This window comes from Asparagus officinalis, chromosome 7 (genome assembly GCF_001876935.1).
Source record: "Asparagus officinalis chromosome 7, Aspof.V1, whole genome shotgun sequence".
Lineage (NCBI taxonomy): Eukaryota > Viridiplantae > Streptophyta > Magnoliopsida > Asparagales > Asparagaceae > Asparagus > Asparagus officinalis.
The window spans coordinates 46,091,148-46,118,520 of NC_033800.1; the positions used below are offsets into that span (position 1 = coordinate 46,091,148).

At 35.4% G+C, this 27,373-nt stretch overlaps 1 protein-coding gene across 1 annotated transcript; it reads right to left on the reverse strand.

Annotated features, from left to right (window-relative positions):
• On the reverse strand, positions 7,396-27,366 carry LOC109848470 (putative GTP diphosphokinase RSH1, chloroplastic). Its single transcript, XM_020417979.1, has 24 exons — positions 27,125-27,366; positions 26,825-27,039; positions 24,508-24,690; positions 21,253-21,318; positions 21,037-21,129; positions 20,786-20,914; positions 20,599-20,700; positions 20,453-20,530; positions 20,308-20,379; positions 19,853-19,960; positions 19,654-19,751; positions 17,900-17,960; positions 17,735-17,797; positions 17,611-17,667; positions 17,422-17,523; positions 17,125-17,283; positions 16,864-16,995; positions 16,700-16,786; positions 16,450-16,521; positions 14,554-14,640; positions 14,020-14,476; positions 8,484-8,545; positions 8,331-8,399; positions 7,396-7,859 (listed from the first exon to the last, which is right to left on the reverse strand). The coding sequence occupies exons 1-24, from the start codon at positions 27,147-27,149 to the stop codon at positions 7,755-7,757; spliced, it is 2,682 nt and encodes an 893-aa protein (XP_020273568.1). The 5' UTR covers positions 27,150-27,366; the 3' UTR covers positions 7,396-7,754.

A 27,373-nucleotide genomic window follows, 5' to 3' on the forward strand; every position in this document is an offset into this window, starting at 1 on the left:
TTAAAGGAAATTTACTAAAAAAAACAACTAATATTTATTTATTTATTTATTTATATTTTTGGAAAAGAAGAAAAATTTGAGAAAAAAGGAAGATGATGCGTGTTTGTCGTGATACAGAGAGACAGAGGTCCGTACACGTGTATAAATATATGGCATTAAATTAGTGACGTGTCGTCGTTTGCTGTAAGGCACCGAATCCGTAACGGGTCCATCCAAAAAGTAACGGCCGCGGGGGATGAAGACGGTTGAGTATGGACTCATCTCGGCCACGAGATCACCCTGGGATTGAGAGTCAATTACGATTGTGCCACTCACCGCCTTCGAATTCGAAGAATGGCTTAATCGTAAATGTGCAAAGCGATTTTGTCGTCCGGGACAAAGCGGTAGCTTTCTGTTTGTGTCAGGATCCTCATGTGGGTCCCAATAGTATCCACAAGTTGCTAGAAGGCGTTATTTTGTACAGGTGGAAATGTGTAATTAGTGCAAGTAATTAGCAAGTAATTTTGTTTAGCTTTCGGCAAACCTTGGGGGTATTTAAATGCAAATAACCCTTAATTTTGTATTTGTTAAGGTTTTTTTAATATTTGTCTCCCAAATCTTTTATATTTTGATATTAGCTCCCACATATTCATATTTTAAAATTGGTCCTCCAATTCCAAACCTTCAAGTGTTTTAAAAGTATTCATTAAAATATTCATATTTTAAAATTAGTCCTTCAAATTCGTTAAGTGTTTTAAAATTAGTCACCGAAAATTTTCAACTTGGTGCTAATTAGAGGGACTAATTTTAAAATACTTAAATAATTTGAACGACTAATTTTAAAATATAAAGAGTTAGGTGACTACTTTCATAATACGTAAAGATTTGGGGGAATCATTTCATAATATGAAGACCTATGGGACTAATGTCAAAATATGAGAGATTTTGGGAACGGATATAAAAAAACCCTTAAAATGAATTTAAAGAAGAGAGTAGTGTGGATGTAATGTAGAAGAAAGTGGTGTAGTTATGTTTTACTTATACATGAGAAATGAGAAAGGGATAATTGCATATTAGTCCTTTTCATCATCCATAATTGTAATTTAGTCTCTCAAATATCAGCATTTGCTCATTAGTCCCTTAAACCTAGAGGGACTAATTTCAAAATACTTAAATAATTTGAAAGACTAATTTTAAAAGATTAAGAGTTGGGGACTAATTTCATAATGGGGGGAGTAATTCAAAATATGAGATTTATGGGACTAATATCAAAATATGAAAGATTTTGGGAACTGATATCCAACAATCCCTAAAAATAAATTTATAAGAAGAGAGTAGTGTGGATATAATGTAGAAGAAAGTAGTGTAGCTATCATTTTACTTATATATGAGAAACGAGAAAGGGATAATTGCATATTAGTCCCTTACATCATCCATAATTGTAAATTAGTCTCTCAAATATCAACATTTGCTCATTAGCCCCTTAAACCTACGATTTTATTGCAAATTATCCATCTGTTAGCTTTTTTATTATTTTCTCTAACAATGGTTGGGTTAACCCTTAACAAAACATATACATTACCTGAATAACCCCTCTAATATATGTTTCTCTCTCAAAACAACTGAATTTAGAGGATTATATAGGGCTTAGAGGGAATATTACCATGGCAAGTGCTGTGAAATGTGTATGGGATGCCTTGGCCCTTGGGGAAGAAGAACTTTTTGGGTTCGGGTTTAGGATAAACATGTTGTAGGTTTAACTCCGCTAAGAAACAGGTTAGTGAGTTTTAAATGAAGATATAACAGGTGAACGCTCTCATTCTATTAAAGATGACTGAATATTCTTCTAAACACTTGCATTATTAAACCAGAGGGACGAAAATTGCAAGAAACATATAGACTTGAGGGACTGATGAGCAAATACTCAGATTTGAATGACTAATTTGCAATTATGATGATTAAATATGCAACTAACCCTATCAGATAACATATATAAAGGAAATTTTTAAAAAAAAAAATCATCGCTAATATAATTACCGGCAAAATATTGAAAAAGAACTACAGAGGGAAATAAGTGTAGCCGTGCAAAATTTTGTTGATATGTGTGCCAAGACAAGAGCCGTACAAATGAGAGGCATGGACCGGCGGTGACTTAACTTGCGGATATGGTATGAAGAAATCAGACCGGATCAAGTCAGTCGTGTGCTAACTTTGTTCGGCTAATCACCAACAAAATGGTGGAATTATTCGGACAAGCATGGCTGTTTATTTCTCTTTAAACGTGATTTGCGATTCAGGATTCTCAATTAGTCACATGGCAACTATTCTTTCCATCCAATTATGACCATCTCCCCCCATAATCAGTCGTATCATATCTCATTGTAGATATGATGCATTGGACATGTTAATTAAGGGTCAATTTCACAAAATCCCTTCGAACCTTGGAGATGTTGCAAATAACCCTCTAAACTTTGTTTATATCATATAACCCCTCTAATTTTTGAAATGTCTCACAAAATCCCATCGAATTCCGAACTTCTCACTGAACCTCCCAAATGTAATTTGTAAATAATTAAAATTCCCTCAATAGGGAAAAAAACAGTAAAATTTTAGGGGGGAGGGAGTAAATTGCCTATATACGGCAAGTGACAATATGTAAACGTTTTATCTCAAAAACATTTTAGTCTTTCACAAATTACATGCAGGGGCCAGGTAAGTTAATGTTAAAGTTTAGAGGATTTTGTGAACACCCCAAGTTCAAGGGGTTTATGTGCAGCACTTCCCCAAGCTGATGGGGGTTAAGTGAAATTAACTTTTCTTAAAGAATTTGAAATTAACCCTTAATTAATTCTCCTAATCTCACACATTTGCTGAAATTTGTGTGGTGGTTTTACTTTAGAGTGTGTCATCAGGCTAATTAATTATTATACTACAATCTTTTAAGCAGTGGGGGTTAGCATACATGCGTATCTAATAGTGTTAACTATTAGGATATGAATCTCTCACCGCATGGAATAAAATTGTAAGCAAGCTTTTTGTCAAGGCTCTGTTTGGTTTGGAAGAATGTGAAAGAAAGGAAAAGAGAAAGAAGATAAATAAGATTCTTTTTCATGTTTGGTTAGGAAGAAAATTGTAAAAAATATTGAAGGAAAATAATATTAGTTATAAGAGAGATTTTTCATGTTTGGTTAGGAAGAAAATTGTAAAAAATATTGAAGGAAAATAATATTAGTTATAAGAGAGAGAATACAAGTAACTTATATTATAAAATTGTAAAAAATATTGAAGGAAAATAATATTAGTTATAAGAGAGAGAATACAAGTAACTTATATTATATGTTAATCTATTCAATAAAATCTTTCTAAAACAATTGTTAAATTGGGAAAAAGTTCTTGATGAGGACAGCGTATAAAACCATGCATGCTATTAGTTTTTTGAATAAACAGATAATGTAAAGAGGCATATTTCATTAACAATTTTAAATTAGTGCAAACTTTCCAAAAATTAGATGCTGACAAAACATACAAGAGCGCATAACTAAAAAACAATATATTTTGAAATGTTTAAAATTCTCACCTTCTTTATACATTTAACCAAGGTGGCTGATTAATTTTTGGTTAATTTCCTAGTACTCCCTCAAACTAAGAATTGTAACGAACATGGCTCAAGTTCAGGGTTTTTTTTTGGAATTAAAATAGCTCTGGGGGATTATACTCAAAACCACCAAAGTTCAAGGGTCAGTGCGAAATCAATATTTTCCCCTAATTAATTGGGCCTAAGCAACAACTCGTTTTATTTTAAATTCTTCACATGGTTCTACATAAACTAGAGCTTTGCTATAGGGACCCAAAATATGGGACCAATAGAGAGGACAAGTGAGGTGTTCCTCTCCTATTAGATAATGAATTAGCTATCATTAATGATGACCAACTCATTATCCAATAGGAGGAGGACACCTTACTTGTCCCCTCTATTGGTCCCATATTTTGGGTCCTTGAGGAATTTTTCCATAAACTAATGGGACTTTTGCCTGAGTGTGGTCCACAAACCAAGAGGAGTTAAGTGTGATTGGGTTGGGCTGAAGAATTGTAACTGAAGATTTATTAGCACGCATTGATGGTCTCAAATTTTCAGCGGGGATCTATGGGCCGCTTCATTGTCTTACGATTCGTATGAAGTTTGATGGGTTTGAATATGACAGGGGAAGTCAATGTCCTGGTCCCACAAATTGTAGTCCCACCCGAACCGAACCCATGACAAGCATAGCTGGGCCCATCAAGATTTATTAAACACCGCAGACCACAAACTATCTGCGGGGTTGTGCAACGGAGCAACCCTGAGACACTTAAAATAATTTTTGAAACTTTACTCTATCGCGGTATTCATTGAAAAAAAAATGTGGTATTCATTGAAAAAAAAATAAGAGTGAAACTTTACTTTATAGCCGTATTCATTTGGGATAATATGATCATGACAATTCCCCCACTCTTTCTGAAATTATCTTATTTCTATACAAACTTTTTGTCTCAAACCTCCAAAATTTGCTTCGTTCTTGACTTTGGGACAATCATACATCACTTTTAGGAAAAATGGGATAATTGTATATCATTTATTTATTGAATGTATCGTATATGTTAATTATGATATATAATACATCTTAATTATATTATATTACTAAGTTCTACTAAATTAGATAGCAAAATATTATTATAATAAATATTATTAAATATCACTATTATATATTAGTTAATAATATTTAATGTATTATAATATATATATTACTATTACTATAATATTACTTTATATTTTATAATATATTTTTAATATGAAAAATTTATTATAGTATGATATAAAATATTTATTATAATTAGTAGTTATTTTAATATTTAATATAGTAACATATTAATTATGTTATATTATAATTTAATACAAAAAATATATTTTAGGTTATGTAATATTTTGGTTTATGTAATAATTTACTTTTTTCTATTATACTTTAATATTTATGTAATAATATAATTTATTATATTAGTTAATAGTATTAAATATATTACCAATATTGGGGGGGTTATAATATCATATATTATTTTGTTGTAACAACAACAACAACAACAATAATAATAATAATAATATAATACTATATATTAAAATGTGATATAATATGTAAAATTAATATATTTTTTATATTACTTAATAATATTGAAAGTATATTAGGGCTATTATAATATTATTTTATTTACATTATATAATATATTAATATATAATATATTATAAAATGATGTTATACCATATAATATAATAACAATATATATGTATGAAATGTTGATATAGCATATGCAATTATATACTATAATATAACATAATATAGCACAACATAGTATAATTTTATATTATTTTATTGAATAATATATTAAATATATTGTTACCACAATATGTTATTATTGTATTAAAAATATATTATTGTTGATGTACTAGTGATCATACAGTCAGTATGTATCAGTGTTTGGATGGTGGTGTTGAGTATCAATGAGGGGCCGCTTTCTCCCCCGACTTTATTTGTTTCTTTGAGTGGTTTTGATGAATCTGCACAGGTAGAAGCTCGTGAGATGACGAGGTTTGGTTCCCCCGTGGTTCCTCCAACGATCAAGTTAGTTGGTGAACTTGTGTGGGGAAAGACAAAGAACTGTGTGCGTTCTTGTGTGTGCAATATGGTTGTTTCAAGATCAGATTTCAGAGAGTTGTTATGCTCGAATAGTAGCTGTCTTTATACCAAGGGTATAAGGGTAGATCGGTCACTTCGGCCGACTGCAGGATGGCGATGACGAAGTGGAAGTGTGGGCTGGCGGCTGAGTCAGCACCTACTTTACAAGTGTTGGTTGGTGACTGTATGAGCAACCAGGTCAGTATTTAATAGGAAGTGATTGGGGGCATGACGGTGCCTGCGTGATCCGATGAGTCATGAAGGCTATCGGAGCTAGAGACATGATGTGTCTATCATGCATTAAATGTGATATAGACATGTTGCCAATGGGAGAGGCTCGAGATAGAAGTTATCATTTAACTTTGTCGAGAAGTAACGTCTTTCGAGTCATCCTCGCGAGGTGTCCAGCAAATGGTCGAGTGGGCTCGTGACGAGTCGTCTTCGACAAAGGGGGCGACAAGTACCGCCTTTCGAGTCGACATGAAGGAATGTCGACTCGACAAGTCGGCTGAGTTGTCGTCCCTGTTGATCTCTAGCTGCCAACTTGATTGGGGCGTAGCATGCAGTACACATGTCCGTTACTTGGCAATGAGTTACACTTTGGCAAATGAGAACATCATAACAATTATATTAACTAATAGTATTGTACATATTTAAAATAAATTATGTTAATTTTAATATAATATATTATATTATGTTATAGTAAATAACTTACTGATAAGTTAATTAGACTTAATTGATAAATAAATATTATATTTTTCTATCATCAATTATTCTATTTAAATTATCTTAATTAAGTTTCAAATTATCTTATTATCCCAATATATCCCACTCTGTCTCACTCATATTGGTACATTAAAACAATTGTCTCACTTTGTCTCAATTTGTCCCGACAAACAACCCCCTTACATCACGGCGAACCTTTATGAACAGTAGTCCCAAGTTCAATTCACATGTATAACAGCATATACTGAAAAGAAATTTGTCCTCTTTAACAGAGACCATCGGACAATTTATTTGTTCCACTAGCTCAAATATGGTTAGTCGTAAAGGATATTCGCCGCTATGTTTGCAAATGCGCAACTGTATAGTTGCAGATTTGCACTAAAAAACTGGGTAAAATACGAGGTTATGGGTCTATTTAGCAACCTTATAAAACTGAGCTAAATTTAAACGTGATGCAATTTTAATGTGTTTTCTAATTGGTAAAAACTGGGGCAGAATGGCCTAATTTTTTTCAATTAATTTTTTAATTTTTTTAACTGGTTTAGCTGTGGGTCAAATGAGACCTCGTCCACACCTAAATAGTTCTCAAATAATAAAGCTAAAAGTGTGGCCCCTTTTCACAAAGTTGCTAAACGCGTAAGGACCCAAATTTGAACTAGAAAAAACAAGTTCAACTTGAGCCATATCCCTTGCAAATCCAAAACTGTGGATCAAGGTTGTACCAGGTCGAACAAGGTTTTGTAAAGTTGCCAAACAAACTTTTGCAAATCCAAAATTTTGGATAAAGATTGTACAACTAAAACAAGGTTTTTGTACAGTTGCCGCCAAACACGCCCAATAGTCACAAGCCCTCAGTCCAAAGCTAAACAAAAGGCCTAGTGAATATAAGCAATTTAGCTCGACAGTATCTTGCACCGCTACTCATAATACTTCAGTTCGACTATTCTAATATTTGCACAACAAAGACACAACTAACACGCAAAAGACATGAAAAAAATAGGGGGGAAAATATGAACGTACCTTATTATAGGAACGCTAAATTATAGAACCAACTTCACTGTATTTCAAAAAGAAGCCCCCTAACATCCTGTAGTCTGAGGCTGGTATATTCTCAGTAAGTCCTGTAAAGTCCCCTCTTATCTCTATATACATTCCTCTCACCGCAGACACTAGCTCACTTGGCTACTGCTGGTTTATTTCACATAAGCTTCAACAAATAAGTTAAAACACCCTATCTGAACTCTATTTAACATAAACCTCCCTAGATTACAAAACTAGTAATTACAAGCAGAGTTACCCCTCTGCACCTGCTGTTGAACATGAAAATGGTGGCCACGATCAATTAATTCAGCATTCAAGGAAGTTGTGGTCATCTGTCGAATTGGACCAGCTACAACCAGCAGACCAGCCAAGAACACCAAGGATTACATCCACACTTGAGCATGCATTTACCTACAGGTTCTCCTTGTCATTAGAAAATGGCGACATAATAAGGGGTAAATTTCACAAAACCTACCTGAACTTTGGGATATTTTGCACAAAAGCCCTGAACTTAATATATTAGAGAAAGCACACTTGAACTAGTTTCACTAAACTGCCATTAGTTTAAGTTGTCATGAGTGAAGCATATGACATGTTTCGGACAATTTATTGATTATATACCTTTTAGTTTTTATAGAGTTTTCCTATCTATGGTTGACAGTTATTAGTAAGGCTAGTTTACACTTTTTAACCTTCATGTTAATGCCATTTACAAGAATCTCTAATAGTTCGAGAGGGTTATGCATAATTTTGAAAGTTCAAGAGATTTCTGTTTCTTAAAGGTTAAGAGGCTGTGTACTTCACGGGCAGTTTTGTGAAATTTACCCAGTAACAACATGATCAGTTAGTTTGAAGAAGAGGGAGAGCCACTAGATACCCTACCAGATTTTCTTCGGTTCCTTCTATTTGAAGCAACAAAACTCCCATCCCTTTTCTTCTATCAATCTCTGCCTGTTCAAAGTATACAAAGAATGAGGCCAAAGGAAATATGTGTCACAAGATAAAGCAAATGTCAAAACTCGATATATCACCCACCACGCACGAGCATATCATTAATCCAACGGCTGTCAATGCTGATGTAACCTCAGCCATCATACCTGCAATTCCAAATGAATGGACAGCAAGGCTTAAGACGAGGTATTCTAATAAAAATCATCAATTAGTGGAAATCATAGCCTAAAGGTGAGGTATTCCAATAAAAATCATAAATGAGTGGACATCATAGCCTAAAGGTGAGGTGTTCTAATAAAAATCATCAGCTTATAAGCTTGGTAGCTCTTCATGTAAGTGTTAAAAGAACTGAGATTAAACATGTTCACAACCCCTTTTTTTTGCCTTACACCAAAATATTTGAGAAACAGTCTCAATCAGTTTGGAATATCAAGTTTCAGTACTTTTTTTTTGTCAATATGACATGATATTCAGGTTTTGGCACGAGATAGTAGAAGAGAGAATAACTTTTAACCCTTTTCCATGGATTAACACAGAAATTGATGTTTCAGAATCGTTCCCAGTTAAGATAACCTCCTTAGGAATCTGGTAAAGACTTCATAAGCTTGGCTAGATAAGGCTTCATAAAGAGAAATACAAATGAGGAAAAAGAGATTTAGAATACAGCCTCTTTATGATAGAATAAATAGTAAAGTAACTGTCTGCAGTCTAATACATTCATTAGCATGCACATCAGGTCAAGAAGGAAAGTGAATCACAAAAGAACACACTTAAAGACAAGGGGTTAAAGAGTGAAAACATTTGACAATGTCTCCGAGTCATACAAATCGGAAGTGCAAAAGATTTGATTACATGGCAAAGGAATCTACCAGCATAAGATTTTCATAAAAAGTGCTGAAAGACAATTCATGTCAAAACAAAAAGTTTCAGCCCACTGGAAGCTACTTGTGAGGCTAAAATCCTTGACATGTAAAGATTGATGTTAAACAATAGAAAGTTATATATTCTCATTCTTAGATGAAAGGTCACAATTACTCCCCTTTATATATGTATGTATGTATGTACACACACACACACACAAGCCCCTACTATTTAAGTGCATAAATATCATGCATGCCCAACTTGTCACAAATATATTGTACCCTATCTTTGGTAAGTGGTTTAGTAAATATGTCAGCAAATTAATGTCCAGTCTTGACATATTTGGTTTCCATTTGAGAACCTTCAAGTTCTATATCAACATCTTTTCTCTAACTACATGCCAGTCAATCTCGATGTGCTTCATCTGCTCATGAAATACTAGATTAGAAGCAATGTGAATAGCCGCTTGATTATCAAAATATAATATCATAAAAGCCTATTGCACACCTCCCAACTCTCTAAGTAGCCGCTTAATCCAAATCATCTCACGTGTGACATTTGCTATCTCTATATTCTGACTCTACGCTCGAATTCGATGTAGAAATAACACTTGGCTTCTTGCGCTTCCGAGACACCATGTTTCCTCTGACAAACACAAAATTACCTGATGCCAACCTTCTGGTAGTCGGCATCCTACTCAATCAATATTCAAAAACCTATTATATGACAATGTTTGCCATCAGAGTACACAAGTTCTATCCTGGAGCATTCTTCAAATACTGAAGTATTCTAATTACTACATCCAAAGAAGTGGTACAAGGAGCAGTCATGAACTAACTAACAACACTCACTAGAAAAGCAATATCTGGACGCATTACAGTAAGGTAGTTCAGGTTTTCCACTAGCCTCCTATATCTTCCAGGATCCTCCAATGGCTCTCCTTAATCAATTAATAAATTAGAACATGTTTCATGGATGTATGAATTGACGTACAATCCACCATCTCACTATCAGATACCAGCACATACTTCCTCTGAGACAAAAATATTCCCTTTTCTGATTGCGCAACTTCAATTTTCCAAAAAGTATCTCAGAGTTCCCGAATCTTTCATTTGAACTTGTAGTTTAATTTTGAAATAACTTATCTCCTTCTCATCATCACCAACGATAACAATATCATCAACATAAACCACCATAAGAATCCTCCACCCACCGTGGTGTCGATAAAATACCTTCTGATCATAGTTGCATCTCTTCATGCCAAACTCCATAACTTCTGCAAACTTTCCAAACCATGCTCGCAGTGACTGCTTCAGACAATATAATGAGCGCCTCAACCTACAAACTTTCCTTATTCCTCCTCAGCAACAAACATAGGTGGTTGCTCCATATAAACCTCTTCATCAAGAACTCCGTTAAAAAAAACATTCTTAATATCTAACTAATGCGGCAAACATCTGTGAGTAACCTTCAGCGACCAATCTGACTTCGAGACGAGCAAGAGTCCCGTCCAAATTGAACTTCGCTTTATACACTCATTTACGACCAACACACTTCTTGTTTGAAGAAATCTGTACCAGTGTTCATGTCTCATTCTGCTTAAGTGCATTCATCTCCTCTAACACAGCCTGTCTCCAACCTAGATGTCATAGAGCCTCTGACACAAACTTGGGAATAGCGTATAAGTCCACAATAGATTCAGAAGCAGCGTTAGCAGGAGATAAGTGAAACAGACATATAGATAGACTCACATGGAGTCCCTTTGCGTAAAGCAATAGGTGGATTAAGATCAGAAGCCTCACCAACGTGTTATTCAAGAGATGGATACAAAGAAAGGACTGCCACAGAGTCTGTGTTGGTGTTAGACAATGTTACTTGAGTAGCCTCATCTGCATTGTATAAATGAGGTATAAAAGAAATAGTTCCATTAGGTGGGATATATACAAGAAACTCAGTATCCGTTTCAGACACATGATTTGTTGGCCTGTAGGAAAACAAGGAGTAGACTCTGAAGATGTGATATCTGCAACGACGAAAGATTTTTTCAAATGGGGGCTATAGCAACAATAGCCTTTTTGAACTTTAGAGAAACCAAGGAAGATACACTTAATGGATCGAGGATCAAGTTTCTCTTTATGTGGATCATGATTTTGTTCGAAGTAAGTACAACAAACAAATACGTGGTAGAAAATGAAAAGTGGAATATAAGTAAACAGAATAGAGTATGGAATCTGGTTATCAAGAACAGATGAAAACATTGAGATTCATAAGATACCATGTAGGTCAAAATTACCCCTAGAAATGTTTAGGGGCAAACTTATCAATAAGCAGGGTACGAGCAACTTCTAACAGGTGTTCTATTGTTTTTCTCAGTGACACCATTCCATTAAGGTGTATAAGAGCACAGGGATCCATGTAATATTCCAGACACGGACATAAATTCCATAAAGAAAGAACTGAAAAATTCAGTTGCATTGTCACTATGAAGAGTTTTCATAGCGATATTGAATTGAGTCTTAATTCAAAACAAAATTCTTGAAACTTAGAAAATATCTCCGAACAATTTCTAATAACATAAAGCCAAGTAACTCTAGAGTAGTCATCAATGAACGTCACAAAATACCGATATCCACGATTAGATTCCACACGAAAAGGACCCCACACACCTAAGTGAACAAGAGCTAAAGGACTGTTTTGCTTGTTTATTGACTTAGAAAATAAGATGTACACTGATGTTTACCTAACCGACAAGACTCGTACTAAAGATTTGACATGATTTAGTTCGTCTCCGAGGGTCTGATCATACTCAAGCAAGCAATTTGACGAGGAATACCATCAGCATAATATAAGACTATAGACCTCCAAACTCATGCCACATCCCAATTGTTTTATTTGTTCCAATTTCCTAAAGACACAATGGTTAGGATAAAAAGTAACTAAACAATTCAAGGAACAAGTAATCTTACAGATATGAAACTAAGTGGAAATTTTAGCATGAAGAGAACTAAAGTAAAATAGTGGGGGTGATATCAGCAGCAGTTCTTTCACCTCCAATAGGAAAAAAAGGAACCACCTGGTAATCTAATTGGAGAGTGATGTAAAAGGAAATATTTTGGACAACATACATTTATCCTCTCCTCTAAATATAGACATGAATACTTGACAGTTGACATGTTCGTACTCATTGCAATAGTAACAAATCACTTTCATGTAATTTTCCAGATCTATCATATCTGGAACCACAACCTCCAAAGCGGACTTTGTCGTGACTATTCCCAAATCTTCCTCCGCGAGCACCATAATAAGTATTGGAGCCTCTCTGCTTTGCAGCTAAGACCAACCTCTGTTTTACCTCCTCCTGAGAAAATCTAGCAAAAATATCACATAACAGGTGATATGTATCTGAAAGCAAACCTATACCTGAAAGAGCAATTGTTTGCGATCTTGCCATTTCATACTCTTTTGGGAGCCCTCCAATAAATGCCAGAACCTCTAGCTGCTTTTGTTATCTCTTCATCTTCTACGACACATGTGATGTAATGGGAAACATCTCTAGAACCCCACCCTGAAGTTTGTTCAACTCTGCATAATACTCATCCAAGTTCTTATTCCCAACTGACATCTCAAAAACTCTTATGATAGAGTATGCTAGTCGACTCTAACAAATCATATAATTCCTTTGGAGTTTTACAGTGAAGGACTAGATCCTGTACCTCCATCTCCATGACACCCAACAGCTGACTCAACAGTCGTTTATCATCTCGATTCCACTTATTTTCTTTTCCGAAAGGAGAATTTCCCCTCAAATGACCCTCCTTCCATCGCCTTTCCAAACTAATCTATCAAAACAAGTCTTTTCCGCTGTAGATAATTATTAGTGGTCAACTTACTATAAACCTTTCCAGCCAAGTATTGCGGACTATATTTTCGGTGGCCATAACTACATCCTATAACAAATGCCGAGCACCTCCCTACATTCCTTACAAACCAATCCGAATTCCTAGTACCACCCTACCACCACCAAATAACAAAACCACCAAAACAACTCCAAATTCCAAGATTATCTCCCACATGAATAATGCCGACAAAAAACAACTAACCGCAGTATCTCTGAAAACACACCATCAAACTGAAAAAAAACTAAAGAATCCAAACCAAATCCGTGCCAGCTATGATGCAATGACGACAACGGCGATGATGTGATGACGGCAGCGGCGACAATATGACAATGGCAGCGGCCAAAAAAAAAAAAAAAAAAAAAAAAAAAAAGTTGGGCCGATCCAAGGGCGGAGCAGGCAACCCATGACAGGGCGAGAAGTGCTGGAGGGTAGGCGGGCGCGGTAGCCTAGAGCGCGACCCCCCCCCCCCGTGGGGGGGGGGGGGGGGGGGGCGAGAAATTGAAGGGACTGAGGTTTTGAGGAATAGGCTATTAAATTTTTATAAGAAAATATTGTAGATTCTCATTCAAAGATGAAAAGTCACAACTACTCCCCTTTCTATAGAGCTACAATATCAAAGTGTTTTTTGTGCAGGCAACATGAGACTAAACTCAATAGTCTAAACACTCTTTAGCCTCCTAATCAAATCCCTAATATCTCTCAATCACCAAATATACTATTATACAATTTAACAAGGGTTTCTTAAATAATCATAATAGTATTAAATATTAAAAGCAGAAAACTGAAGTTCAATAAATTTCTAATAGTTACACTTTTTGAACTGAAAAATCATATGACAGTGGAAAGTAAAACAGACTCACCTCTTCGATCAATGCATATGACGCAAAACCATTGAATTGAATGTCCTTCCACACTATGCCAGGAAGCGATTTTGCCAGCTTTCCAGCTCTCCAAACCAGGTAAAACTTCCTTATACATAGGAATGTTGGCATGAATGATCTCAGCAATACCATCACTCCTGATATTTGAGTGCCCATTAACCTTATGACTCATTTTCTGCACATTTTTATTGTGTTTCCCATTGACCTTAGGCATGCCAGTAGTGTTCTGAACATGTATGAGGCTGTCATGGCTCCAATTCGTCGTAGACAATTCATCAACACTCCTAAGTATCTTATCCCAGATGGGCTTTCTTCCATTACGAGATGGGGAAATTTGCAATTCATAATTGTTCTCATCCTCAAGATCCGCGACAAAGTTGTTTACTGTATCCGCAGTTATTTCAGAAGCAGAAAGTGCAGCTTGTTCCCGCAAGAACTAAACGATAAAAATTGACTTAGCCAAGTAATAACATGACAAAGAAACAAATGATAGTAAGTATACTCTGAGAGTACCTTCATAATCTTGTGCCTGGCACTTCGAGTCTTTGCATGTTGCAACCATTGTTGATGCCGCTGAAAAGATGACTTGCTTGATAATGCCTAATGAAAATGCCCCGGGATAACTGAGAAATTTATTTATTATATGAAATCTAGAATAGTTAACAGGAAATATAATACATCCAGGCAGCACAAATGCAAGGAATTCATCTTTATTAGTGAAAAGAGAAGTTCGCTGCTGCCTGCTGGTATTGAAGCTACAAATGACTGGGCATGTATTTATAACAATTATATTTATTGAGACTACTCAAATGGACGTTAAAGGAACATACACAAACCAAGTGCATGATCACTAGAAAAAACTTTTTTTAGCTATGCAGATCTGCAAGGAATCCCCAAAAGGATACGGGAGTGCAACTTCATCGCTCTGAGACATCTCCATTTCTCTACAATATTTGTGAATTCCTCTCCAAAGAACGAACTGTGGGAAAAAGTCTAAAATGGTATTGATGTTTATGTACCAAGATCCGAACTGTAGAAAAAAGTCTAAAATGGTATTCATGTTTTTGTACCAAGATCCTGTATATCATATGGCTAATGGCTTCCAAGATCGCTTACATCAAAACACAGGCCGTAAATAAGTAGAGTTCAGTAAAGTTTCTTTTCAAGCTAGATAGTTGTAGGTATGATCTCTACAGGTCCAACAGACTGAATAATTTTGACAACATGGTTGGAAAAGCCCATAAGCATGGAACAAAAAGACTACAGTGTTCAAATCTAGAAACCATCACAGTGCTTGCTGCAGTCATTCTTGACTATTGTAATATAAGAGGAAGATGGCTCTATGGGTAGCTTTTTTATTTCCTGTTTCATTATTAGAAATTCCTTGAATTTAGTATAACATTTGTACTTGTGCTTCCATGTTGATGAGTTAATAGTTGTATCTTTCTTGTTCATCTCTGGTTGCATTTCTTTGACATAATAGCTCGACGAAATGTCATACCTGTGAATGAAGTATGCTTCAAGATTTTTGTGGTGCTGTTGTTCATTAGGAGTGGGTTTAAATGGGTTACTTGGGTCAGATACTGGTAACCCATCTAAAGTACAGGTCGGGTATGAATTGCTATCTTGACATGTTTATTAAATGAGTCATGTTCAAGTCAAGCTTATACAAGTTGGGTCACAATTGACCTGACCCTACCCGTTTGTACCCCGAGTAGACCCGATGAATTTTATATGTAAAACATGTTTCTAAACACTTTCAAGCATAAGTATATCAACTGAAGGAAGTAGTATACAAGCTGACACTGCCTGTAACAGTAAAAGAGATTGAAATCAAAACTATTACAAATCCTTTAAGAAAAAAGGTTGCAAGTTGATTCTCGTTTCAGGATAAGTCAACTTGTTTATCATGTGATAATTACAGAACCTATATTTACAGGTTTGCTGATAAATAACTCTCCTAATTTAGTGCAGTGCTTAACATCATACTGTTCACTGTGGCAAGAAAGTATTAAGGAGAGGCCTGCTTTAGATAATCCTATAAGCTTTAGTCGAATTTTTAAGAAACTTATTTCAACAAGTGCGCATTTTTATTCTCATTCATCAGTGATAAATGATAACATGCATCTCAACCAATACAACCCCAGTTAATCAAGATGTACTAGACAGATCATAGACCAGTTGGCTTTGGAAAATTAATTCATGCATCAGTTATTTTTCACTATGGAAAATACTTAAGCTATTAACAGGAATCATCACATAAAGGAACTAGGAATTGTTAATAAATATTTAATTAAATGCTGAATCCAAGATAACAAATGTTACAATATTCAGTCTGAAGAGAAAAAAATAAACATGTAAAAGGAAGAAAGAAAAAAATAAACATGTAAAAGGAAGAAAGAAACTCACATTATATGTTATTATCTCAACAACTTCAGCATTTGCAAGGACATGCATAGGTGAAACAAGATTCCCATTGACCTGCAGAACCCGACTGTTAACTACATTCTGACAAATAGAAACTGGAATAATATGACTTATAGAAAAAGTATGCAACTTTAATGTGAACCATAATAACATAATAATCATGTTTCAACGTGCCCGCAACATTATATCATTCTATACTATGTTCCAGCAGTCAAAAGTTTTAGTGATATACCTTTGCTGCAACCATTTTGTTGCCAATCTCAGTATGTATCAGATATGCATAATCTATCACAGTGGCTCCTTTCGGTAGGTTCCTTATCTGCAAAAAGTAAGCGAGTTAGCTGGTGTGAAAAAATACCAAGCTATGTTACTGTTGAAGAGACTTCATTATTCTACCTCTCCTTTAGGCGTAAAAACAAAGACTCGGCTGCCCAACAAATCCCTCTTGACTGTATCAACAAACTCCCTGGAACTCATGTTACCAACAAATTCCTCTTGCCATTCCCTGATAGCATTGAGCCAGCCAATCTATATACAACAATGGGAGCAATTGTAAGTAGAGCTTGCAATACCAAAATTTAAGAAGATATAAGAATTCCTATATGGATAAGGTATTTCAAATACAAAATGCTGACATCAAATTATATGTCTGCATACCCTGAGAGCAATATCTGTATTATTCAAACAGATTGTCTTTGACTTTGAACTTCTCCCATCAGACAGTCCATGTCCAACCATACTAGAAACAGCCCCTCTTCCATTATAGTGAGCAGCAATACCCCTTTCGGCTATGATATCCATATCTTCAGTTCTTATCTGCCAGAAGATAATAGTTTATCGATATCCCTTTAATGCAATTACTAAAATTGCATACTACCAACCGAAAAATCCAACAATATCGAAACCATATATTAGACATGAACAATGTTAAGACAAGGACATAGAGAAAATCACCTGAACTTCTAACCGGAACATGCTTTCATATAGAAAGGGTATCACAGTGGTGTGAAGGCTTTGATAACCATTAGGTTTTGGAGTTGCTATGTAATCCTTCATCTGTGATAGCATGACTGACTGAATCTTGTCTAACTAACAAAGATACTCAATAAACCAGATAAGAAATGCAAAGTCTAAACATCTTACAGCTCGAGGTATTGGTGTCCAAATTCCATGAACAAGACCAAGAACATGGTAGCAAATCTACATCAATAACCAAAGTAATGAGGAGTCTACTATAGTATACAATTACAATTTGACATTGCATTACCTGTTCTGCATTGCATAAAGGTCCAACTCCGACGCATGCCTTAGGTTTTATTATGATTCGAAGCTAGTGCAACAAACAACAAACAGATTACCATGGGAATTACAAGGCAAATAAAAATAACCAATTTCAAAAGACTAAACTTTCAGTTTATTACAGAATCCAAACCTGTGCAATTTGATTGACCTCCTTAATAGAACTTTTTGATTTCAGCATAGCTCTGTATATACTGTAATAGTATCAAATTGTTAAAAAGTTAATTAGTACATTAAACATGCATCACCAAACCATTATAAGATGATTTATGAAGGTTCACTTCAGAGTTGCTATAAAATATTTTAAACTCGATTGCAGCACAAATGAAGCAGTGAAGATTAAACTCATAAATTCAATAATAGACATTATTATTATCATTTTTCTTAACCAAATACCTACCTCTTGAACTGGGGTCTCCCATAACCCAACCCCTCCTCCACCCACCAACCCCCCACCCCACAAAAACAGAAAAACAAAAACAAAAACCTTCATGCTATTAAAAATCTGATTCCATTGGTAAGAGTATCATGAGAATGTTCCAGTTAACCTTTGATACTATTTCTGGGTTTTCCTCCCCACCCAACCAATACCATGGTTGTATTCACTTATCAAATCCACCTTTGAGAACATGCACCTACACCCACTCAGAACTTGGGCATAGGGTCAAATCAATATAGATCAACACTCTAGTCTTATAGTGGCCGCTCCCATCCTTCTTTGGTGCTAACACTGCTGGAGTAGAGCAATGGCATCACATATGACCCTTATCTCGTAAACCTTATACTTGCATACAAATCTCTACTTTTTCATCTATGCAGGTTCGTACTATATAAAGTCATAAGTTTCTCCTTTAAGCAAATAATCACTAATTATTCTTACTATATAAAGTCATAAGTTTCTCCTTTAAGCAAATAATCACTAATTTGCTACCCATGTTTCTGTCTTATGTAAAGAAAAAAAAATCTACAAAGAACTAAAAAGGCTATGAGTCTTCGGACATTGTACAAACGGACAAGGATGACAACAACTCTTCAGCTACACTCTCCTTCCAGTCTCTTTGAAGTTATCTAATGTTTACACTGTCAGAACTATATCTTGCAACTATAAATAGCGTAGTCAACCAAAAAGTAACCTTCAATAAGGTATTTCAGGCTCCTAAAATCAAGACAACTGCAACTGAATGCAGTTCTACAACATCAAGGTCAAACCCATTTTTCTTGTCTTCAATGTACATTCCCCATCAAAAATCAAAGAATAACAGGTTCTCCAGATCAATTATTTGAATACACGTGAGGATATATTGAAACTATGATGGTGAATAAAGGATGAAGAGAAACCAGCATATGTTGAAATTAGGTTGGTGAACAAAGGAAGAAGAGAAATTGACTACTTTATTACTTGCCAGACGGTTCAAAGCTCAAGGTCATCAACAAATAAGATAATTCAGGTCTTCGGTGACACTTTTTGATAGTCTGTTTAGTTAATTATGTAATGTTTCAAATGTCCTACTGATTGTTTTATATGGAAGCTGTCATGCCAAGATTGTGCGTAGGGTAATCAACAAGATGAACCTCTGAACTGACTGATCTCATTAAATATTCATCCACAAGTCTACGCGCCCATATATACTAGATATAAGTTATTAAGTAGATTCACAGTCATCTGCACAACTGATGCATGTCCCATAAATCAGGAGCTGGAAGCCAGGTAAAGGCAGCTCTATATGAATATATACTTCATGTAAAGGTTCTGTTATTTTATTCAGTACTGTAGTATAAAAGTGTAATAAACTATATATGAACTTCTCATATAGTAGACTACCAATATTAACTAGATTAGTGAGTCTACTTAAAAAACTTGAACATGATTAAGGTTTGTATATTGACCTGTATAGCTCCTTACACACAGTACGCACTTCTGTCTTTACAGTCACAAGCTCTAAAAACTGATCCTTCTCAATCCTCTGCTCCAAGATTTTCTTTGCCTGAAAAGAACGTGGAACATGAGAAGCAAAAGTCACCATTAAAAAACAAGATAGTGATCAACAACACCGATCTCCAACCCAATCAATCATTAAAAGAATACCTCCAGAAGTTCCTTCTCATGCTCCTTATATAGACCCTCAACTCTTCTCTTGAGCTCAATAAAATCATATGCATTTGCATACATAAAAGACAGATACTCCAGCTCTGACTGCAAAAGAACATCCATGTTCATGAGAGGGAAATCATAAGCATGTGTAAGAAATGTTCTTTATGTTCCTTGTAATTCGAGAATATATTATTTGGTCCAAGGATTTAATTTTGGTAACTTATTATCAACTGCGATCCAGAAAAAGGTCTTAGCGTAATTTCTAGTCAGGTTACATACTCAAGCAAACAACATGAAGTACCAAAAGCAGCCACAAATATGATTTGCATGCATGTAAAAGTGAATTTCCAATTAGCAAAGTAACTGCAGATATGATTGAAATGTGCATAAATGTGCACAAGTGCACTATGGAAAAAAAAAATACATAATAAACCCCTGCTAAGATATACCTTGATCTGGTACATCCCAAGAAGCTTTGCTAAAGGGGCAAACACTTGCAAGGTCTCCAACGCAATGCTAGACTGCAAACCAAAGCAGCTTAAATTAAAATACCCAACTAAATGACAGTGTGCAAATTGTGCTGTGAAAACGTACTTGCTTGTGCTGAGGCATATGTGAGAGAGTACGCATGTTATGTAACCGGTCCGCAAGTTTGACAATTATAACCCGTACCTAAATGGATAATTCAATAATTTTCAATGAGTGGAATAAGTAGAAAATAATTACTCAACTGATTTTACCTCTTCTGTCATGGCAAGGAACATTTGCCTCAAATCATTAGCTTTCACATCCTGTGCTGAATTATCCACATCTTTACACTTGAGTTTACCCAGCTTAGAAACCTAATCAATGTGAAAATATGAGAAACATACCCAAATATTTTCTGCAGGTAATCTATACAATGAACGACTTGAAGCAACAAGCCACCTTTGTTTCTCCTTCAACAATGTGCCTCACTGTAGCACCAAATTCTTTCTCTATTCTTTCAAATGTGACGCTAGTGTCTTCAACTGTGTCATGCAATAAACCAGCAGCAATAGACTCCCAGTCCAGCTCCTAAGTGAATTTGAAAAATATGTTAAGACAAGAGAATTTGTAGTAAGAAAACTCTTCTGGTAATTATAGGACACATTGAAGAATCCATCTTTCAACATAGACCTGATTCTTGACCCACTTACAAGTTCTCCAAGAATGCGTGCAACTTCAACTGGATGAATGATGAAAGGCTCCCCGCTTCGTCTCTTCTGACCATTGTGTGCTTCAAAGGCCAGCTGCACTGACCAAAGGAGCAAGTCAGCATGTAAGCATTCAAATATTACACATAGTGACATCATAAATCGACAAAATAGAACCTTACAGTAGTAGTTCTTTCAGTCATTCTAAGTAATGCCTACCTTTAGAGCATCATTCACTAACGTCAACTCCTCAGGAGCAAGATATGAAATTGCAGGTTTCAGATCCTGGTGCAATAGTGAAAAACATAAGCAATGAAACTGAATATAGCTTCTGGTAATCACTCCAATTATCACTTAACAGGTCCCTGAAAGTAAAAAATAATTGCTATCTACAGAAATATTTGCTATATAAGGAAATGTGACAAATGTGTTACTTCGGAAAAAGTGCATAAGTGGCATAATTGTGGCATAAGTGTTAGTTTCAAAATAACTAAAAGTGCTACCTAGGGAAGTCTGGAGAAGCACTCTAAGAACAATAAATGCTATTTGTTCCCTGAATCTATATATACCAAAAGATTAAGATTATATTACGAAGGCGATACTTTAGAAACTAAGAACTCTTGCATTTGTCATAAGCAGGATAAGAAGCGCTTGAGTGAGAATTCTAATACCATAAACATAGATGAGAGATAAGCAAAAATGTTCATAACAATTGGCATTAATAAGGATCATATGACCATGCACATATAGTTTGAACAGACATTGTCACAACTCATGATTCATGGAAGAAATGAGCTACAGAAAGCTACAGCAAGAAAGGAAGAATGCGAGAGAGGATGTACCTATAAAATAGCAAAAGTCCAATACCCAAGGGTTGATTATTGCAGAGTTCTAAGGAAATGAAGGTCATAGGTGGTATCCAATTAAACATTTAAAGAAAAAGTACTTATGAAAACTTATTACAGATTATAGAAGCATAATACTTAACGTATCCTGCACGTCCTACAAAAGGCCAAGTCAAGATATGTATAGGACATATAGACATACGGTGAGGGGGGTGATCTGGTGTACACAGTGATAACTATACACTGGGAAGAAAGAAAGAACCAAATGAGAAAATTTTGCAGGATCGTTCTCTATTTCCCCCCAAAAAAATTATCAAATGTCAAGTAAACCCACAAGCTTTGCCAACCCTCACTTAACATTCGGAGTGACCTATGATCTTTCTGTTATGTCCAATTATCTCATCCTTAAATCTTCCCCTATGTAGAAATAAGATTTCCTCAAGCACTCATATTTTTATGGACAATTTTGTAGTAAGCAAGGAAAGAATCTGAGAGATGGTTAGCATTCATAAAGAAATGATCTAAAGATTCTCAAAGTGAAACAAAAGAGAAGGTTTCATTTCTTTGCTATGCAGCAATTCTTCCTTCATTTTCTCAACTGTCAACAACAATATAATACATGTATTAAACAAATATAAAGTGGGACTTTTACATGATTTGTACTCGATGTATACAAGTGCAAAGTGCAAACAATTTAGGCATCTTTCACGCTCTTGCAACAAGTCCTCAAGTGAATCAGCTCTTTGGTGCCATTAATATAGACAATATCGGAAATGCAAAGTTACCATTTTCTGATTCCATTTCATAAGTATCTAGGCAAAGGAATAAATAAAAGAGATCTATCGAGTATTACTATCTTTTTGAATAAGAAAAGTACTTGCTATGAGAAAATGTATCATATGCACTCCAGCAGACAACTTTTCCGTTCAGTAACAACTTATGTTGGAAAACTTCCTTACACTTTGCTTTAGCTTCATTCCGCATTTCTCAACCGTGGGATATGTTCGGATTCTAAACCATGCTGTATGAACCAATATCATTCTCCTGACATGCAAATTATTATTGTCTAAGCATTTTCCCACCTAGATTGGGTCAGTTATGGAGCACAGAGCTCTTTGACAATTCTATACAGCCAGAATCTAAGTTGCAGGGGTGCGGGTACGAGTTGTGTGGATACAGGACACGGCAAAGTTGTAAAAGGTAGCGTAAGGGGACACCGTTATAAGTATGTATGTTATGTATATTTATGTATTAAAATTAATAATTTGCATAAGATCAATACTATTTTTTCATTTACATAAGATAAGTATATAAGAAATAGATGTGAAGTGTAAGATATATATCCAAGAAGTGCACGAGGAGCGTTTTACATTAAAACATGTATCATATAATAGAGTAAACACCTAAATAAATGTATGCATATATTCAAGAAGTGTCCAACACGTTTCCGTATGGGTATGGGTACGGGTGCGGGTCTGGTACAGATACGGCTTCTAGTAGAAGTGCCCAGGTAACAGACCAGAATTTAGATCTAACTTAAGCCTTCTTTGCTGCTACCAGTAAGAGAATGTCGTCTTAAAAAGATGGGTCCCTCTCACCTCGTCCAATATAAGAAGGAAAGTTCCACTTATAACACCATAGTCCATAAAGATCCCTGGTAACTTGTGACCTCTTCTTATAAAGTCTAATTCTTTGAACAACTTTCCTCATGTCTCTTCATGTACAAGGAATGTTTGTAACAATAAAATAATATATGTTAATAAACATTTACAAACCTGCGCCCATTGCAACAAGCAATGTTTTAAATATCGGCTGATAAACCGATGTTATTGGCGATTTGTCGGTTTTGAGGGCCTTCTGCTATGATAAGTATGTTTTAAATATCAGCCGATAAACCAATATTATCGGCGATTTATCGATTTTGGAAACATTCCACTATGATAAGTTTGATTCTAAATCAGCTATCATTTTTGGATATTTATCACCAATAATGCGGCGATAAAGTGAGTTATCGGTCGATATTGTCGGCCCAAAAATCAAAATTATCGGCTTTTGGTTTGAGTTTTGATTTCGAGTAACGGGCACCTATTCAATGCACTTTACACCTAACTCGACCCGAGTTTCTAACATTGGTTAGTGATCTTAAACATAATTATTTAAATTTTAGCATGTTTATATTTCATTAAGTTAAGAATATTATATTATGTATATCACCATCCGATAATGTCACTCCGATAAATACTACTCATCCCCGATACATCCCGATATTCGCTATCCGATATGAATTTTGACCGTCCGATAAATCCCCGATAACCGATATGTAAAACCTTGGCAACAAGTAAAACTAAGTTGGATTTAGAAGGTCCTTACAACATTAAGACGTCATTATCTTGTACAACGCTTTATACTGTGAAACCAACAACATATTCTCGTGACTTATAAAATGGGAACTAGCATATTGCAGCAAATAACCACACCATTCCATGACAAGGCTTGCTGTTGAAAAAATACTAACTCAAACATATTGTTCGAAGCAACATACTTGATCCATACACCTTATAAGAAGATACTCGTTCTCCAATTTTCAAAACAGTAGACATTTCATGTAAAGCATAAAAGCTTTTCATACCTCCCAGAGCGAGTCAGTTGAAATTTCTACAGATGATTCTGAGAATGGATAACAGTAAATCTCCCATTTTTTGTTATAAACAAGAGTGTAATGTTGCTTGACATATCTTCCAGGGACTGCATAATCAGCAGTTTCTCCATAGTTTATATTCCCAGATTTAAGGTCATCACGTCTCCATGTGCTCTGTGATAACCAATGACAAAGCAACCAAAGATTTAATCTTAGACTTTGTTTTAGCACCAAAAAAGCAAGTTGCAAATCTTGATTGAGAAGAAGGCTTAAAGATAAGATAAACTAAATAGACACCACCCCAGCATATTATAAGGAAATAGATGACACAGACACTACACATGTAAACTATTTAAAGAGCTATAACTGTTGTTTACAAGTAAGACGAAGATACACAAGTTTCTGATAGAGAAGTTGCTTGAAAATTATACATAGGGTTTTAATGCAACAGACATGGACATCGGCATGGGGAATCTCAAAGAAATAGAAGCCAACATATCAGTGAATACACATATTTAAGTCTACAACATTATTCCATACTTCTATATCGAGAACAAAGTCATAAACAACGAGACACATTACAACAGGTTGAACAAATGATCCCAAGAAAAATACTATTGTATAAGCATTTCCATCTTCTTCATTAGGCATGCCCCTTCCAAGTATATAAGAGAATAAGAGAATTTATCCATTTTGACTTAAATAGAAGTCACATTAATTTCAAGGCGAGTAACGATATCAGGTTTATAAATATAAAAGGATATATATGAATGCAGAATTCAAGCCTAGTAAAGAGAGAATGCAACTAGCCTGCGAGCTAGTCAAAGAATCCCACTTTGTAGATACTGAGTTTTGAGTACTGCGCTTTTATGCATAGACACAAGATGTAATGAAAATAGTTCTCCAAATCGAAATGCAAAGAAAACTTCATCTAATAACTCGAGTATGCATTATACATAATTAATGTATATAACTTCAGTAGAGAGAAGCACAAATGTTGCTTCAGTGTACTGTTAGGTGGCGGAAAGAGGCAAGTAGTGCATGTTTACAATAACGGCAATGAGAGAGAAATATTAATGCAGCAGCATTCGGACATGATGAAGAAAAATAGTACATCTGGCCATGCTGGACACGCAAACTGGTCCAAGCAAGGTGTCATAAACAATGACTCTCCAAATACAATGCAGAATTGCACGACTTGCTTCTTAGTTCGTTTTTTAATATATGTTATAGTTCTTGAGGAGGCTAGTTCTGTAATGTACTTGTATTTTTTTAATGATATATAAAGGGAGAGATAGCAGACTCTCTTCATAAATCGATGTCTCCAAATTCATGACATGGTATCAAAGCATGCATGCCCGATGCTCCAATTCCCATTTCATATCCCATCATTTTGCCACCTCATGTGATTGCCCTAATTCATGACAATATTAACGCAATTAATGTATGTTCAGCTTGTACCTCTACATGGAAGTATTCTGAAGTGTTAAATAAGAAAGGAAGCAATTAATACATCATAATTCTTGCCAAAGTAGTATGCAAATATAACATATATCATAACTTCTGCCAAGCAAATAAACCTTCAAATTCACAAGTGAGCTCTTGATGAACACATGCCACAACACACCTGGATGAAAACATCAAATATTCATGTAAAGAAGTTCCTAAATACCATATCGAAATTTAATACAATATCCACATTTTAAGCTAGTGTTTTCCAAACATCCAATTTGTACGAGCTTTATGGTTCAAGTACACCCTATAATGGGACAGCAGTCTAAAAGCAATCACATGCTAGTTAATATTACTTTTTCATCAAGTAATCCAACTCGTAACAACCATTTCGAGCAAGACAACAATCTGAAATGCACATAGCATCTTAAAAAACTACTTCAACAAGTGATATTCAGCCATTTGGAAGTTAAACCAAGTAAAATAAAGCAACAATCTTTTCAGTGAACCGAGCTACAACAGAATCAATAAATCGTTTGATTCTTTGCCACGTAAAACAGAGAACACGTGGCATAACATATCAGGAATAAAGTTCCTAAATACCATATCGAAAATTAAATAAGATATCCACCTTTAAGCTAGTATATTCCAGAGTTCTAATGCAAACCCTAAAATTGAACTACAGTCTAAAAGCAATCATGTGATATTTAATAGAGCCTTTTGATCAAGTAATCCAACTCATAATAAACAGACAACAATCTGAAAGGTATACAGGATAGAGGGCAGCTCGACAAACAACTTAAGCAAGTAACAATTTTTTTCAACGAATTGAGATCAAAACAAATCAAGAATTCACCAGACTATTCCCAACGTTCAGCCAAGTTGCTCTCCTTGGCCGCCGGTCTTCATGCTGACTCAAGGAGCACTGAGGCAAAGGAGTGCTGGCAAGCGACCCGGTCAAAACCCTAGGCGCCTTCCAAGCACAAGAAAGAACACTGCATTCGTACATTACACTGGTTCTCTCTCCTTTAGAAAGCTTGCAAAGATTCACACTCTCCACTGCCACAGACACTGCAAAATTCTCATCCTCAACCCCCAATCAAATTCAAAAGCCTAGTAATCAAAGCAGACAGCGAGACAATTGAAGCTTTGTTACCTGACATAAACGGCGCTGATGCCATCTCTAAGTATGAAGCTCGAATCGCGAAATCTCATCGACTCGGAGTGGTGAGAATAGGACCGAGAGGAGCTCAAAGACGAGATTTTTATCAGAATTAGGGGAATTAGGGTTTTTGGGGGAATAAACGGGGATTTTAGGGGGAGGAAGAAGATAACGAGGGACGAGAGGCCACACAAAGGCCGCAGCTAGCAAAGATTTTTTTTTTTTTTTTTTTTTTTTTCCCCT